The 18,134-nt window shown below is 49.3% G+C and overlaps 1 protein-coding gene across 3 annotated transcripts; it reads right to left on the bottom strand.

Annotated features, from left to right (window-relative positions):
• Positions 1 to 3,486: 3,486 nt before the first annotated feature.
• Positions 3,487 to 18,060, bottom strand: LOC118509647 (plexin-A2). 3 transcript variants are annotated; one of them, XM_036050568.1, is made up of 10 exons: positions 17,802 to 18,060; positions 11,601 to 11,801; positions 9,843 to 11,511; positions 9,226 to 9,765; positions 8,388 to 9,161; positions 6,192 to 8,152; positions 5,916 to 6,097; positions 5,133 to 5,263; positions 4,894 to 5,045; positions 3,487 to 4,797 (listed from the first exon to the last, which is right to left on the bottom strand). In XM_036050568.1, the coding sequence occupies exons 2-10, from the start codon at positions 11,787 to 11,789 to the stop codon at positions 4,630 to 4,632; spliced, it is 5,766 nt and encodes a 1,921-aa protein (XP_035906461.1). In that variant the 5' UTR covers positions 11,790 to 11,801; positions 17,802 to 18,060; the 3' UTR covers positions 3,487 to 4,629. The 3 variants fall into 3 exon arrangements, with proteins under 3 accessions (XP_035906461.1, XP_035906478.1, XP_035906467.1); XM_036050585.1 differs by having other exon boundaries at positions 4,900 to 5,045; positions 17,802 to 18,059; XM_036050574.1 differs by lacking the exon at positions 17,802 to 18,060 and adding an exon at positions 16,035 to 17,236.
• Positions 18,061 to 18,134: the final 74 nt, after the last annotated feature.

Here is an 18,134-nt window from a genome sequence, read left to right as displayed (position 1 = left end):
TCCACGTGTCTCACATTTCTTTGTGCGTCCGACCACGCGTACATTCGTCTACCAGTGCCGTTATCAAAAGCTTCGTTATCCATCCTTACGTTTTGTGTACCCCACACTTCTTTGCTGGAATCTACCAACACGCACACACATAAACAGGAAGTCAATCTCCTTTGATGAATTGGCACAAGGCAGTGGCGTGTTCTCTACACTTTTGGTCGTCGCCGTCTTTTATTCTTCTTCAGGAGCGCACACCGTAGCACACACGTACAGTACACGTGAAACGGCGTACAGTTTCACTTTCATCGTTTCCTTCTTAAGATTGCGCACGCCGTTGTACACACTTTCGTCTACTTCTTTCGAGTTTCGAGAATTCACTGTCCCATCCCGGTTGAGCCCCCTTGTAGAATAAAGCAAAAGGTTCTTCTTTATTTTGTTTGTGGTTTGAGACAGTTCACTTTATTTTTAGCAGTGTAGCGCACCGTTCGACGTTTAGAAGGATTATTGTTGTTGTTGATTTGTTTATTAGAGACTTTGAACGTTTAGGAGGAGACTGCTGTAAGTAGCATGCGATCCTCGTTTTATAGATTTCGACACACATCACGAGTGATGTCTGATATCTTTCGTTTTCATTTTCGGGTATCGGTGACAATCATCCCACAGTAGCATTACTGCGGACTTCGTGTCCATACGTTGAGGAGCTTACAACTGTACAGTAATAGCAGAAACCTGGTCTATCAGGATCGCCCAAGTACTCATCCGCTGACTTCTTCTTCTTCTTCTTTGACCTAACGACCTCTTGGGCTGAATGTCTGCCATTTTTGGCTTACTAGACTTCTTCCTTGGCACTACAACCTGGAAAGGTTGGCTTTTACTTGATTTTACCCGTTGCAAAGTGGTCAGCCCTGCGTACCGCGAGGCGGGTCTGGATGGGATTAGAAACCCCGGTGCTGCCGTGTGAAGACTGGCGCCGTTATCGCCTCTGCCACCGGACCGTACCTATGCCTACTAATTTATTTATTAGGTGCTCTAACGACAGTGCGATTTGACCTGTTGCAGAGGTCCTCAATATCGCTCATGGTCGGGTGTTCAATATTCCAGCTTTTCTGACGGACGTATCAACGTCAGAATCATTCCCACTTAGGAGCTTCATACGCCTCCTATCTCATGTATGGAACGGACTGCACCATCTGGGAAGATTCGTCGCGGAGATCGAAGTCTGGCGAGTCTTATTCACTGCACAATAGTATGATCACGGTACAGTTCATAGAGCTCATCATCGTCCATCATTGTCTTTCCACACTTCTTCTAATTCTTTCTTAGCCTAACGACCTAGTTTCTAACGACATGTCTGCCATTTCTGGCTTACTAGACTCAATGATATACCACGTAGTTGGAAAGTCTGTCCTTACTGCGGGGGAACGGTCCGGATGAGATTGGAACCCCAGCCCTGCCATGTGAAGACCGGTGCCGATGGCGCATCTACCACCGGGCAGGGTCTTTCCACACACACACGAGGCTAATAATCCCTCTTAGCACTTCAATCTTCAACACGACTAAGACTAATTCGTCAGACAGGCTGAGTCTATGTATCACAAGCGGATGAGTACTGGAACTATAAATGGCCTGACTTTTTCTTCTACCTGTTCTTCTTCTTCTTCTTTTTTTTGGCTCTACAACCTTAAGATATTCTGACCTGCTATTACTGGCAATCTTACCTTTTATTTAACCTTAGCTGGTTAATACAGCAACTATGCAGCTAATGTAAAACAATCACGTTGCAGCAAGTCAGAAATGCTAGGACCAGACATCTCGAGATTGTAGCACAGAAACAGCTCTCTTCAGCAGAATAGTTATCAAACACAAACAACAGAAAGTAAGCCACATAAACGTTCGTTTTGTTGAACATATACGCACCGGAAGTTGGACGGACTTTGGACCCACGCTTACCGACCGACGGTTTACTCGAACGATGTCGCACAGCAATCGCGTAGACAGGACACTCATATAACATCGCTGGAATCTGGAGCGAGGCACCGAGGTTCACAAAACGGAAGACAACCCTCGACGTCGAATGAAAACTCAGCAGCCCTGGATGACAATAGCTGACGACATCTAGCACGACCGTGATTGGTCGAACGAACACGTTAGGCCTTGTAGCGTTGACGGTACGATCGGCTCTAGCTAGGAAACGAGAGGTTCAGTATCTAGTGGGAATTCTAAGGTGTAACAAGTGTAAATCAGTGTGCAACTAAGATCACGTCAGTAGCACAAGCTTAACTTCGGACGCTAACTAAAACTCGCTCACAACCACATCGCACGTGTTTTTTTTTTTTTACTAATAAAATCATCGACTTATATTTTAGTAATAACTTATAACACATCAATTACACAGTTGTCATTTTTATTACATTTAGACTTTTTTTTCTTTTTTGTTTTCTTTTCTTGAGCTATACGGTACACCGTTTTTGGAAATGACATTCAGGACTGGATTCTCTTTTTTTTCTCGTTTTTTCGCGTTTTTCTTTATTCGTGTGGATGTATGTTTGTGTGTGTGTGGCGTGTTTGGTGTGTTTGTGTGTGTGTGGCGTGTTTGGTGTGTTTCGGTGTGCGGTGTGTTTGTGTGTTTGTATGTTTAGTGTGTTTGTATGTGTGTGTGTGTTTGTGTGGTGTTTGTGTGTGTGGCGTGTTTGGTGTGCGTGTTTGTGTTTGTGTGTTTGTGTTTGTGTGTGTGGCGTGTTTGCGTTTGTGTGTTTGTGTGGATGAATGTTTATGTGGGTGTGTGTTTGTGTGTTTTTGTGGGTGTGTGTTTCTGTATTTGTGTGTTTCTGTATTTGTGTGTGCGCGTTTTTGTGTTTGTGTGTGCGCGTTTGTGTGTTTGTGTTTGTGTTTGTGTTTGTGTTTGTGTTTGTGTTTGTGTTTGTGTTTGTGTTTGTGTTTGTGTTTGTGTTTGTGTTTGTGTTTGTGTTTGTGTTTGTGTTTGTGTTTGTGTTTGTGTTTGTGTTTGTGTTTGTGTTTGTGTTTGTGTTTGTGTTTGTGTTTGTGTTTGTGACTTCATGCTTATGTTTGTATTTGTTTCTTTATGTTTGTGTTTGTGTGTCCTTCTGCCTCGAAATTCCTACGGTTTGGCCAACGTTCGGCGGAGAGTATACACACACATACACACACTCCGGGAAGAATCCGGGCCATTTAGCAGTCAAGGTACGTTTTGTGTCTGTGTACATGTGTAGTACGTGTCGGTGTGTCGGTGTGTCTGTATATGTATATATATCTATATATGTATATATGTATAGCCGCAAGAAGCGTTTTGCGGGTCGGACTGCGGTTTTTTTTTGTTTAATCGTTTTGCTGGACACATGATTAGAAGTGTGAGTTGGTTTTTTTTGTTTGCTTTGTTTGGCTGCACAAATGCCTAAGATATACTCCTTTCCCCCCTTTAGCCGCTTCGTTTCGGTTTGTGTTTGTATGCTCATTCTCTTACTCGTTCGCTTTATCTCGTTTTTTTTTTCATTCATGCACGCACGGGATGCCGATATCGCCAACTGATTCGCACCATCACCACCCCTCGCTGCTAAACCCGCGAAAATGCCACCCCTTTTTTCTGGAATTCCCCCCTCCGATCGCTCTCTCTATACCCCCGTTCCCCCCCCCCCTCCCTTCCTCCCCTCTTTCATCCCTTTTCGCTTGAGATTACTCATCCCCGAGTTCTACTGCGCGACCCCGTTTCGATTTTGCACACACACACACACACATACATACATGCACACCTGCTTCTTCTGCTGCGTTTCGTTTTACAATTAATCAAAAGCGATGTATGACATTTCTTAAAAACATGATATTTTTGTCTTGCTTGCGTGTATGTGTGTGTGTGTTTCGAGTTGTTTTTTTTTTGTTTTGTTTTTGTAGCCGCGTTGTGTTTCTTTATTTTTTTGCGCATACACAGTTTCCGTCTCTTTGTGTATCAGTCTCCCGTTTTTGTTTTTTTTTGTTTAATATCGTGACGCGGTGTGTATATTAGACAAGATGGGTGTTTTTGTTTATTCGTTTCTCCTCTTCGCGGCGCATCGTGTTTTGTTTGATTTGCTTTTCTTTTCCTATATCTTATATAATCGGGTTTACACGCCATACACGGACTATGTGTGTTTCTGGGTGTGTTTGTGTATGTGTTGGTATGCGTGTATGCGTGTGTGTGTGTGTTTGTGTTCCTTGAGATGCTGGTGTATGTGAATGTTTTGTTTTTTTTTGTTTGTTTTCCCTAACCACACATTTTAATCCCCCGTCAGACCGCACCGGGGCGGTCCTGCACGGGCTGCTCACAACATGAATATCGCATACATTATATTTTTTGTTTTGCTTTGTTTCTTATGAATGTGTTTCTGTAGGTCTGTAGGTGCGGCGTTCGTTCGTTTCTTCACGAAAAAAAAAATGTCCCATGCAGGTAGCTTACCATCTATACATATATTATTTTGTTTGTTTGTTTGTTTTTTTTTTTTTGTTGTGTTTTGTTTTCCCCTTTTTCGCACTACGGTGGTGAATGTTGCTTCCGCCCGACCCGAATGCGGGCGGTCGCCATCTCCCAGGGGTACCACGTTTCATACAATACACTCACACACACACACACAGACAGACAGACATACACACTTACTCCGCGGACATGATACTGTGCACCTGTTCCAGCTTGAACGCCAGTCGCTGCTTCTGCGAAAACTCGTCCTCCTCGAGTGTGACAGTCAGTTGCTCGTTGTATTTTACTGCGTACTGATAAAGCTCGTGTAGGGCGCAGTTGGTATTAAATTCGGTCGTGTGCAACTGTGAGGGAAGAGCAAGAGATCGGGTTGGGGTGTTAGAGGGGACGGGCTGCCGGGTGGTGGTGTTGGTGGGGCTTGGAAACGTGGTCGGGCTTACACTCACCCTGGACTCCTCCGCGAGCATGGCGTTCATGTCCTGGTCGGAAATTGCCGGCATGTCCCGGATGTCGTTATAGTAACGCTCCACCCATTCACGGTACGAGGGAATGTCCTTGGCGTACAGCAGTTTCGAACTAGGTGAATCTTTCCCTGTGGGTGAGAAATGCACGAAGGACGCGGAACGACATTAGCTGCAGGTTTTAGCAGGCAGCAATCCGACTCCGAAACGGCACTTACCTAGCCTGTGGTCCGAAGTTGAACACGAGTCCATGAAGGTTTGAGCCACAACCGAAAGGCAAGAGTCCACGATGTTGGACTTATGTATATCAAACACAAAGTTAGGATTCTTAATGAGATTTACCCAGAATCTGTAGATCGATAAGAGAAAGCATTAGGGTACTTGGCTTCAATTTGATCAGCAAATGTGTTACAGGGTTTTGCAGGTCACTTTTAATCTATCTATCTATCAAGAAGAGTATTTCATCTTCTTCTTCTACTTCCTTGGCACTATAACCTCTAAAAGTCTAGGGCAGCTTATTTCTGGCGCTCTGTGGTTGTGAATTTACCCGTAGCAAGAAGAGTCCTCAGACCATACGGCGTCAAGCCGTCATAATCGAAAATAAATAAATAAATAAATAAGAAGAGTCCTCAGTCCTGCGTACAGGGAGCCGGTCTCTGGATGGGATTTGAACCCCGGTCGCCTCGAGCACCAGACTGCCCCATCTCAATTTCAACTACCTCGATAGGTATTTGCGTTAACTGAAAGTGTTTTGCTTGTATACTAGAGACCCTATATTCACTATAAAGATATTGATGTATCTAACAAGAGCTTCTTCCTCTTTGGCCTTACGAGCCATTTCTAGCTTACTAGTCTTATCGATACCACGTAGTTGGATAGTCAGTCCTCACTACGAGGGAACTGGTCCGGATGAGAATAGAACCTCGGCCCCTAATTGTTTTGGAAAAGCTGACCCACAAGAACCTCTACCCGTAACGCTAAAAGTGAACATCATAACGTACCGTAACGGTAAACTGTTACTTTTCCAAGTGTGCACAACCTCCGGATCGGTAATACCATGTAAGAGTGCTTGATCATCTAGGAAGTCAAACATATACTTTATTGCTAAGGGCAGTGCGGAGCCACGGTGCGCGGTACTGAAGATGGTTTCGAACAGATCGTCGACAAACTTTTGGAGTGTACCCTATATATATGTGAGAGAGAGAGAGAGAGAGAGAGAGAGAGAGAGAGAGTAAAGATCACGAACTACACCAAACCTGCTCCGATGAAACGCTTACCTTAGTGGCTAGCAGTCGTGTTAGATAAATCTCCGAAACCATCTTGTTCACCCGTTCGCCCTCCTTCGACCCATCGCTATCATGGTGCTTCACCAGATGCCAGTACTTGAGGCTGTTCTCCTGCAGATCGCCGTTCATCGGGCTGCCCGCGCGGCTGAACGGTGGCGACGGCGAAACAAACTTCGATATGTTTAGTGTTTCGTACTTGTGGATCTTCTCCGTGTACTTTTCGCCCAGCAGCGTAATGTTGTAGATGGAGCTCTCCTTCGGCACCAGGCTGAGACAGCTGCCCTCGCTCACCCGGTAGTGGTGCAGCGTGTTCAGCTTCTTCCACTCGCCGTCCGTCTTGGACGTGGAGTCTTCGTCGTACAGGATGAGCCGGCCGGTCGCACCGGTGCGCCACTCGAGATCGAGATCCTCCTTCCGGGGCCGCTGGCTCCACGGGATCGCCTTGTAGATCGTGTCGAGACACTTCTCCTTCACCTGCCCGATGCTGTCACAGTCCAGCACCTTTACCGGAATGTTTTCTGTGTTGGTGGGTATCATCTCGATGTTGTTGCACAGGATCGGCGGTTGCGTGATGCTCGCGTACACCGTTATCACCTTAAACTCGATCATCTGCCGGATCAGCTTCTCCTCGCTCAGCGAGTAGCGGGCCTCGTGCGTGACCGCATCCACCGGACCCTTGTCGATCTGGCCCTTCACCGCACGGAACAGCATGTACAGCGGTTCGCCGGCGCACTCCTTCAGGAACTTGTACAGCAGAAACGTGAACCAGGCGGACAGCATCTTCTCCGCGACCGATTCGGTGCGGCGCAGCAGCAGCTTCGGGTGCGACTTCCCATCGATGCACTTCTCGATCAGCTCGGCCAGCAGCGTCTTCAGGATGTCGGTGCAGTACTCGAGCTTGCTCTGCAGCGTCACCATTATCAGCGAGGCAACATTTACGCGCTCGCGCATCGAAAAGTACCGATTGCTTTCGAGCGTCCGGATAAACAGCAGCAGGAATGTTTTGTTCATGACGAGCTGCCCGAACAGCCGGAGACCCTTCTCCTTGCGCAGCAGTTCCGGCTTTTCCCACTGCAGCACGACATGGTCGTCGTGGTTCGGGAACAGAATCTTCATCGCGTACGTACGGTAGTCCAGATACGGTATACCACCGGACGTAATATCGCCACCGAGATCGGTCATTTCCGTTTGCAGCTCCGCGAACGCTTCCTTACATTCCGCTGCGACGCGCAACTCTAGTATATCCATCTGCTCCTGCATGTTCTTCAGCACGCGATTGTTCTCGCTCGTCTTCTTCCGGTACGCAATCGCCAGCGCGACAAACACCACGAAGAACAGTGCGATGGCAACCACCACGCTAAACGTGACCGCATTACTGCTAAAGCTAGGCAAAATGCCGGCCGACGTGTACACCATATACCCGATGTCGAACTGCAGCGAATTGCCGACGATCACCTTCACGTGAACCTTTTTCGCGTCCGGGTTCTTCGGCGGCAGGCAGGTGACCTGCTGGCGTGACATGGACGTAATGTTGCAGATACCGTTGTCACCGATCTTTACCACCACGTCGCTGTACTTGCACGCACGGTCGATGTTACGTCCGTTAATGTTCAGATACTCGCTGTTAAAGTACTTTACGTCGTCGAACGGTTGGTAGGTTGGGTTTGGGTATAGCTCGAAGTAGCTGCCCCATTGCGACGATAGGTTGCGCACGGTCATTACGTCGTTCATGATGAAGCCGTACTCGAGCGTGAGCGGGTCGTCCGAACTGCCGAACGGATCCTCGTCCTGTAGATCAATTTTCGGTGAGTAGCATTCCATCAGCTGAGGATTGATGATGTTACACTCGTTGAGCGAGATTTGTCCGTTGTAGTAGACGTAGATCTGGGGTCGCTGGATCGAGCCAAAGTTTCGCCCATGTACCGCCATCTTGATACCACCGGCCGGAATGCCTGTGCCGCAGAGACAGAGTGAGGGAGTTCAAGAAAAATGAATCACGATCCAACGCTTTCACATTTCTATTTCGAGCTAATCAGTCGTGTTGTTGTTTGCTATTGATAGATTAAGCTCGAGAATCGAGAACGTCTCTCGAGTCCCGTATTTAGATACTAGCTGAAAAAAAAAACATGTTCGGAACAGTACGGAGATGCTCCAAACATGAAAGTAAGCCAGTTAGAATGCACCTACCTTTAGCCGTTTTGCTTTCACCCGACGAAACCAGCTCAATCCAAGGATCCGGAACGTACTCGAACAGATCCCCGTTCAGCTCGCGCACACCATTATCGAACACCATCTTCAGCTTGCCCTGCATCGGGCTCGGTACCGCCGTCGTCCTGCACGTTGCCTCCCGGTCGTTCGTACTCAGTATCTCACACGGATGTTGATCGAGGAACGCCCGCACCCGGCTGCCCGTATTCAAATACCGGCCCATAATCTTGATCGTCGTCCCACCCGATATTGGGCCGTGTTTCGGTTCGAAGTTTTCGATTTCCGGATCCACAAACTCAAAGTCGTTCGCCGACTCACCGCGGAAGTCCGATATCTGTACCACCACACGCCCCGAACGGTGCGATTTAACGCCCGGCCCATCGACGCTGCACACTATCTCCTTCGTCTGCACGTACAGCTCCCGGAACGGCATACAGTCGATGCCGGCGATCTTGATCCCACCGTACACGTCGTCAAACTTTTTGCCGAGATTGATGCCCCGGATCGTAATGTTGGTGCCACCCTCCCATGGGCCCGTTTTCGGGTCGAACGAGTGGATTTCGGGGTTCGGGCAGGTTTGCTGATTGTTCAACCAGTCCGTCTTGTTCTGTCCCTCCACCTTGCCCGATATGCCACACTGATCCTCCACCTCGCACGTGTTCGACGACGAACACCAGCCGCACTTGTACTTTTCCTCGAGCGCCAAACACACACCACAGCTGTCCGACATATCCCGACACCGGTAGATAACAACTGTGAAAGGAAGCAAACGCCGTATTAACCTACTGTGGACCGATTATCTCATTACGCAACTTACCATGAATATTGTTCGGGTTGTCCAACGGCTTCGAACCGCCCCAAATGACCGCAAACGTTGCGTTCAGCTTGGACGTCTTGGCCGTGTACGTAAACTCCATCTCGTCGCAGTAGATCGTGTCGCCCAGCAGCTGTGCATTGACGCTCGTCACCCGACCCTCCACATTAAATTGACACACGAAGCGCGTCTGCACGATGAATTGACCGATGATATGTACCTTCACCTTGACGGATTTCTTCGAACCGGCCGGTACCAAGATTTCCGATCCGTCGCCGGTCACGTTGATCGTCGGACAGAAGCCGGGCCCGGACCGGTAGCTCGGTCCGATGCGACTGATCCCCGTCACCAGTATATCGTTGCGACAGTTTTCGGCCGTATCGTGCGTGCAGCGGTGCGCCTCCACACACCAGTCGCACGGGAACTTGGACGATACGCACTGCGTGCAAGATAGATGGGTGCTGCAGTCGAAGAACGTGAACGTGGTCGACACTATGTCCGGCCCCTGGGACGTTTTGATTGACAGTGTAGCATTAAAATGATCTAGTATGAGAGGTTGGAGAGAAAAAAAATGTCAAAAAAGAACTCCTGTAAGCAGTCACACCCAACCCAATACTCACTTTCGCCGTATCCTATCTGTGGCAAAAGGTCCGTCCGGGGCGTGGTACAGTTGACACCGTTCCGCTTCTTCGTCGCATTCGTAATGATCGGCTTTTCCATGCTGGCGAACGTGAACGCACACACGAGCGGTTCCTTCAGGTTGGGCAAATTTTCAATGATCAGCTCGAGCGTTCGGGCCGTCGTGCGCTGCAACTGGTGTGGCGTTACGCTGGTAATCGTGGTACATTTGCCCGACTTGTAGCTCAACCATGACAGCGGATCCTTCGAGCTGTCCTGACACTCGAACCGTCGGCTACACTTGTTCTCTAGCGAGCACCACCCGCAGAACGGGTCCTTCGCCGACAGGCAGGAATGGCAGGTGGTATAAACGGAGCAATCGTAGATGCGGATCTTGAACAGCTTGTACATCGACATCAGGAACAGATCGTCATTGTCCGGATCGAGGTACATGTCGGGCTGGATCGGTGACCCAAGGTCGACGTTCATCATCGCGTACTGCATCGCGGACGTGGTTGATTCCATCACAATCTTCTTCAGCTGGCCCGTTTCCGTGCCGATGAACACGACGGTAAAGTTGGACGTTGCCGTCACCGCGACCGAGGTCATACGTTCCTCCGACAGGATGACGGCCAGCGAAGCAACCGCTTGCTCACCACCGAGCGGCGAGTTCACGTCCAGACCGCAGAAATCTTCCCCGATCGTTTGCAGCTTCGTCGCAATGCACGGCATATTCTGCGAGATGTAGTCTAACCCGCGCAGACCCTCACCGTTGTAGCACATCTTGATGTTGTGCATAAACTTCTTCCGGATCGCTTTCAGCGAGTAGACGCAGAGCGCTGACTTGTTCGAGCTCGGTGCATCAAACACGGCAAACAGCACATCGTCGTTGGTGGTAATTTCGAGACTCTGGGCCAACTCGTGCCCAGGTTTGCCGACGTACGCCGCGCTCACCGTTTTAAACTTGGTACCGTCCTTGCTCGTACAGTCGACCGGTATCTCCGTGTACGAATGGTAGTGTGAATCGTCCTGACAGATGCGCACCAGCTTCGTAATACGCTCCTTCGACGCGTAATGCGAGCTGCTCTTGTACTGCGTGGTCAGGAAGTAGGAAAACCGTTCCGAGCTGAACCCGTACACGTAATTGATGATGTACGTTTCGCGCGCATAGTTGTTCACGAACAGGCGCGTGCCGGTCGTGACCGCGCTCGCAGCTAGCTGAAACAGCCGGTCCCGGGCAAGGCTGCGCGACGATACGGCCGGTATTTCGCTGCGGTACGGTGAATTGCCGGTGAACGTAACCGCCACGTACAGTACGTTGTTTTCCGCCGACGTTAGCGGCGGTCCGGGCGCGATGAACGCGACCGTACTGGCGTTGGCCGTGTTCGCCACCACCGCTTCCAGCACCTCCTGCTCGACGATGCTGATGTTGTGCAGGTTGCGGATGTGACAGATGCCCTGGAACAGTGAACCGCATACGATCAGGTTCTTCGCATTGCTGTCAATCAGCAGCATCTTGTTGACGTTGTCCATCGGCGTTTTAACCGCACCGCCCGGACACTCGAGTATTGTGCACTGGTATGAATCATTCTGCGGTCCGGTAGTCACGACCGTTAAGATGTTAAGGTCATTCGTTATCTGGTACAATTTGTTCACCGCTCCCACATAAACCTGTTTTTTTAGGATGAAAAGAGAATAATACATTCATTGATATGGGACGGGTTCTATAACCATCCTGGTTATAAGACGAGAATACTTACACTTCCGGTGCTTCGGTCCACCGCCAGGTGGTTGAGTGTAGAATTAAAAACTATTTGACTAACTAGTCGACTGCTAATGTCTGTGGCATTGCTTCCCTTCGATGGGAAATTGTGATTGGCTTGCGGTTGGGCGCCCAATACGCTGATGAGGATGATGAGGACGACGCCGGTGCGCTGGAACCGCTCCATTGCTAAAGATCGCTGCGGAAACCGAACGGGTTAGGGGAGTAAAGTAAAGAACAACAAAAATGTACCGGATCAGATTTTCATTCATCGGGGAAGGATATGGGTGCGAGGAAAAATTTCCAACCCGTCGCCGCCCGGTAAACGGCACACACATACGCACAAGCGCCCCCAACGGACACATACACCAACGAAGCTGGTAGAGCGGTTTACATCGCGGCAAGGGAATCTCTGATAGCGACCGACCGAGTAGAAAACCAAAATGGACACCCAGGAGTAACGCGCCTAGTAACCACCAGGAAAGATGGTTCCCCACCGAACGCCGCCTGCCTTCCCGGTTCCACCCCAAATCCCACCCTTTCCCCCAGCTGCGCCTGCAACAGCGACAAGATATGGGCAAGGACGCATGCGCACCGAATTCGTTACCTTCCCACAGTAAGTTGCGTCCTGCAAGGGTGGAACTTACAACGCACCCGTACCAATCCCACCCACGCGCGTCCATCCCACCCACCCCGGTGATGAAATGATGGCGTTCAGCGGCGTTATCAGCCTGCGCCTTGTGGTGTACTGCTACGGTGGTGTACGGGCGTGCACACACACACACACACACACACGGTCTCTCCATTTGGCAAGCCAAGGAATTAACCCCCGGCACGTAAAAGGGAACCCATGCCCTGTCGATGGGATGTAATGCCATTTTGTAATAATGGATGTTACTGTTTCTTGCTGTCCCTCGGGGAGAGCAGATAATTAGGGAGAGGAAGGAATCGAGAAACAACTGAATAAATGGCACGTTCTTGGAGGAAGTAAAACCATTTGATGTCATTCTCGTGACGTGACGAGACCCACAAGAGGCTAGAGGCAAACCTTTTATTAAGGTCATAAGGTACAGCTGAGATAGTTAGTGTGGCTTCTTTGAGACCGGGAAATGCCTGGCCAAGACTTTCGAGGTTGTAGTGCCAAAGAAGAAGAAGAAGAAGAAGAAGTTCTTGATATCCCATTCACCATCTAAGTCCAATCAAGTCAAAAGTCAAGGAAGCAGACGTAAATCTTCAGCATCAGCCAAATAATATGCGAGAGAATAAGAAACCCTGCTCAGTTAAGACCTCCTGAGGTTGTCCTTACTGGACAAACCTTTATCGGGATTCTCGGGGCACGCTCACAAGGCGTGAGGTTCGAGTTACAACCATGCTGTCCAGCATTACAACGAAGCCGGCCGGAGATGTAACGAACCAAGTACAACGATGCCGGCGTTTCGCTATCGTGTCGAAGGCCGTGGTTTGCGTCCTTCGAGTCGCTCGAGAAGTTAAAGCTGATAAACGACGCCAGAATAGATGGCTTCCGCGTATTCAACAGTAACAGTGTAATTGGTACGGCTTGTAAAATTACGGCAAACCCTTAATACTAATTGGACAAATGGCGGAATATGTATTGACTTCGCTCTCTACACGCGTCAGCTTCGCACTCCAGCAACAGAAATCTCCCGAGTCGCAAGATGTCGGGATTGACCGGGCGATCCTCCTCTTTATCTTCCCGGTGCTAACACGTTGGAGGAGTTTGGGAACCCATTGTTCCCAGTGGTTGATTGTTGCACACACCACTGTGCGTGTGTGTTGATGGAGTTGATATGCAGGGTTAGGTTCATTGTAGACCGTTGATAGCAGCTGCGTTAAGTGGGTTTAACTTCTTGCCTTCTTCCGCGCGCCGCATATTCGAAAGCCGCCGCCTGCATTCCAATCGAATGAGAACGAACGTGCCGGACGGCGTATTCCACGTTGGTTGCGTTTTCGTCATCGGACGCAAGTGTCCAATGCATGTTCGTGCACAAAACAACGGCAACCAGTTGTTGGGCAGAGCACATTTTTGTATGATATGGTGAACTCATCCGTATCGTATCGCGACTTCGGACGATAACTCGGGATGCGTACGGGGCGAAGCGCTGTGGTGGGTTATTTTAGCGGATTAGTAATGCACACGCTCACGCAATTGCCACCCTCAAACGACAAAATTCGATCCGCGCTATGGAAGAACCAGAACCATATGGTGTACTGGATTTCGGGGGAGCGTTTTAACTGTAGAACTTAAAACCAATTTCACGGACATTAGCCGAACTCGGTGTCCCATTCGGAATTTTGAGAATTTTTAGTCATCCTCTATGTATGCGGATGACCTAATGCATGATCGTTTCTGTTTCAAGCAGCAAGTGTTCGCCAATGTCTGATTCATGTTCTAGCCGATAACATAAATTTTGTGCGAGAAAAACTCCCGATAAGGTGCTGCTAAATAGTTAACACACACACACACCGTTGGGCGGGGGTCCCAATCGCGCGTGCACTTCCTGGATTTTGTCTTGCGCCGGATGTAAGGAAGTAACTACCAACTTCTCGCTCTCTTGCTCTCTTCGCCTGTTTTCCACTCACGATTTTCCACACACTTCTTCCCAGCGCGGGTTGTGGTGATAGCGGCCGGGGATCGTTCTCATGGGGATTCATTCAGAGCTGCCTCTTTGTAATCACATCGACTGCCATTGTAAAGTGGTGCACGAAAGTCGGGGCCCAAAGGGATGTAAGTGCGCCCACCGTAATGCAACCAACGCTGTTGTCCACCATATTCTGCACACATAAAAATACACAATTACAAACACGTACACACACACACACAGAATCGCAGGAGAGAGAGAGAGAGATCACGCCTTTTTTTTAAACTTCTCTTCTGTATCGCGTCTTCAGTAAAAAGGGAGCCTTACCAGCCAAAGTAACTTCTGGAGAGGCTGCCATTTTCGCCATACGATGTAATATGTGTGTGCTTGTGTTAGTGTTCGTGTATGTCTGTATGCGCGAGAGACGATGTTTTTTTTTGTTTTTTTTTTTTTGGGGCGGTTGGTTGGCCTTCTTCTCCTTGCTTTCGCGGGGTTCCTCTTCGGCCGCTTTTCTTACATCTCAGTACACTTTACACATTTCGCTCACATTCTCACCTTTGCTCGTTCTCTCTTTCTCATGGTGTGTCTGCAAACCAGGGCTACGCGCCCGTCCACGCACATAAATGCAATACCATACCACCCCTATTACACTGCCCCTACCCTCTGTTACCTCAACCCTTCCCCCTTGCTGCAACCAACAGTAACACTGACTTTGGGAACACTTTCGTGAAGAGACATCAGCAATACCACTGAATCCATCCCAAAGATCGAACATTTGCAAATGAGGAACAATCGCGGAGGCGAAGCAAATGCATTAACAACAACAATAACAACAAAACCAGACGGGAAGATACTTAAGGAATGAGCTGAAGAACTGTTTGATTTCTGGATAAACACACTCACACACAAACACACACAGACATATTTTTTCCCCCCGGTGCGATACCCTGAGCAACAACCAAAGTCACCAGCCAGTCAATGGAGTACACGCCAGTTTTGTTCCCGAACAAATGCAACATTTAGGATAGAAGCATCCAGTGAGGATTTCTTTCCAGAGTTTCGCACAAAGCAATGACAACATAAGAAAAAAAACAGAGCATAAACTTTGCATAGAAGCAAGCAAAGATCAAAGAAGCTTCAATCGCTCTTTGATTTGCGCTGGGTACACAAACAACGCACATGTGTGTGCTTTACATTCCGGTCGATGATTTGTCATGCAGAGTTGCATTATGACCCTGGTGGTAGAAGAAAGAAACACAACACTTTCGCGATCAAGGGTGTTGCACTCGAGCCGGGAAGGTTCTGTTTGAACACGTTCGCGCTTGTTACAGGCTTACGTCAAGTTTTATAGTTTGTTCGGTACCCAAGAAACAAAGCATCTGCCTCCCAGCGATCCAAGGGGACGATTCCAAGTGATTCGGAAGCTCATGCCCCGCGCGTCTTATTGATCTTCGGTTGAGGATGCCAGAAACCGGAATGCTTCAAGCTACTTGGGGCTTAACGTCCTGCGTGGTTATGCCCGGCCATCTTAAGGTTTACTAGACTTTTTGATACCACGGAGTTGGATAGTTTTCCACCCCGGTTTGGCATTCACCCCTGGTCCTATCGTGGTAAGACCTCGGAAGGCTGACCTCTCTATATGCTTCAGCAAAGTCCTTCAAGGAGGAAAATATTTAACAAAACTGGGAACGAAACTTGCTATGGCGAGGGAACCGGTATGATGGCCGATCCGGAATGACGCCACCCCTACCGGGGGTGGGGGGGTACACATACATCCAGAATCTCCAGAGCACTTTAGAACCTTCACCCACCCAACCAACGTCTCGACAAACCTTCCGTAACAGATGCAGCCTGCCGAAAAGCACTAAATCCGGTGCTATGCTTTCATTGCGGTTCCTACTGCTCCCGCTGCGGCCTCGGGTGTTGCGACCGAAGGGCTGCTGCTACTGCTGCTGTTGGTGCTGCCGCTTCTGCCACCAAACGGTGCAGCAACACCGATGCTCGCCGGGTGTGTGTGTATGCCTTGGTTCCTTTTTGTCTTGCTGTGCGGCTTCCGGTCAACACCATACGCGGGGGCACGTTTGGTCACTGTTTCTACTGGATGTTACGGGAACACCAGGGGATTGACGTTTGGTTCGGGTTCTGACCGCGACCGTAGGAGCTTTACTGCCGTTCCGAATTGTTCACCAACCAAAAACTGTCCGGACACTGTTCTTTTTCCCCGCACCAGGCAAAACCCGTTCAAAATTTGGGAAACACAAAAACACACACGGTCGCGTACGCGATGATGGCCGCTGGCGGACTTGCTTATATGCTGGCACTGTTCGGGTGCTTATGCTGGGCCTTTTTTGCGGTAGCTCTGCCACACGGTAAAACTCGCATCTGCGTGCGTCCACGAAACACTAGGTACTGAAAGTCTGCGCGTTCTCGCTGGGTATTGAGCTTCTCTGCACACACACACACGCACACATCAGTATGCTCGCGAGCATAAGCACATCTCTCTGTGTGTATGTGTGTTGGACCGTCCAGTGAGAGCGGGCTGGTTGTCTTTTGCTTGTGCTAGCCCTACAAATGTTGGTGTACCACCGTTTGCCACGGACCAGGAGTACACGACAAAGAGATCCGATGCACGCACGCACACACCCGCAACAAACCTACGCAGCAAATGCTGCCTATTGCTGGCCCGCAACACTTGCGCTCAACAATTGTGTTTAGCGGCACCGTACGCTTGGCCGCCTGCTGCGGGCAATGTTTCGGCCGCCGGGACCTTGGAAAGAAAAGCCCGGAAACGGATCTGCTACGGATTAATTTTGCGAAGTGATTGCATTAATCATACATCCCAGGGAGAGAGAAAAAAAATTTTCTCCAGTCTACCAAGTACTTTGCCATACTCACACGCACACCACGACAACCACCATGGTACCAATTTCTTCAGTCTTAAGAGCAGCAGTGCACGCACTCTTTCTCTTGCAATACCGCCTCATTCCAGCATAATAACCGCAGGCGCCAGACCCGTATGTTGCCATCTCGCTTGCTCCACCTCGGTGCGCTTAGCCGTGCATGGCTCGCTCGCTCGACCCCTCTCTTTCGCACCGCCGGCCCAAGGGCGTGCAGCATTCTCTCATATTTTCATAACCCGTGAAGTAAAGAAGAAAAAAAACCCTCCCACACACAATCACACGCAAACGGTGGTTTGAAGGAGAGACCAACGGGGAAAAAAAAAAACAGGAATGCAGCGTCCGCTGCGTATACACACCAGCGTTCGGTACTGGGTGGGTAACGGGTAAGCGGGTGACGGTAAGGCAAACGGATGGGAAGCGGTGCCACAAAAAACATGCACAAACTGGTACGGCGCGTCATCGGCCGTGTAAAAAGGACCGACGGCGGTTTTGCCTCTTCCCTTGCTCTCCCTTCCCCACGAACCACCCTCTTCCTCCACGAACAACTGCTCCAGACAACACACACTCACACACACACACACACACACACTCATACACAGTTGGCTTTGGGGGGATAGGTGAAAAGAATTGGCCCACGAAACGACACACAAATGTTGCTGAATGTAACTGAACTTTCACCCAAAACGGTACGATAGTTACCTTACTTGCTTTTATCTACGATAGTTTACGATTTTACTGTTAGCCTACACTTAACATTGCTTAAAACACGGGCGCACATCTTGCCCGTCTGTCCACTCTTGTTGATTCGTGCTGGCCGTCTTTGCCTTTCGCTGCTTCGATCACCTCTTCTTCTGCTTCTTCTTCCTTTTTGACTTGGAACGCTCCCTGTCGCCACCGTTTTCTGTCTCAGTTTTTCGCTGGCGTTCGTTTCTTTCCTCTCGTTCGGTCAGCAAAGGGTTTTGCACTCACAACGCCGTGACGCATACACGCACAGCGAAAAAGGGATGGCCTTTGTTTGGTTACCACGTGTCA

This window comes from Anopheles stephensi, chromosome X (assembly GCF_013141755.1).
Source record: "Anopheles stephensi strain Indian chromosome X, UCI_ANSTEP_V1.0, whole genome shotgun sequence".
Lineage (NCBI taxonomy): Eukaryota > Metazoa > Arthropoda > Insecta > Diptera > Culicidae > Anopheles > Anopheles stephensi.
This window is presented reverse-complemented; position numbering and strand designations above follow the sequence as displayed.

Coding starts and splice junctions, on each gene's coding strand:
- LOC118509647 (XM_036050568.1), bottom strand. CDS start 11,789: ATGGAGCGGTTCCAGCGCACCGGCGTCGTCCTCATCATCCTCATCAGC. Junction 11,512..11,600: donor TGGACCGAAGCACCGGAAGT/GTAAGTATTCTC, acceptor CTAAAAAAACAG/GTTTATGTGGGAGCGGTGAA. Junction 4,798..4,893: donor CGGAGGAGTCCAGGGTGAGT/GTAAGCCCGACC, acceptor CTTCCCTCACAG/TTGCACACGACCGAATTTAA.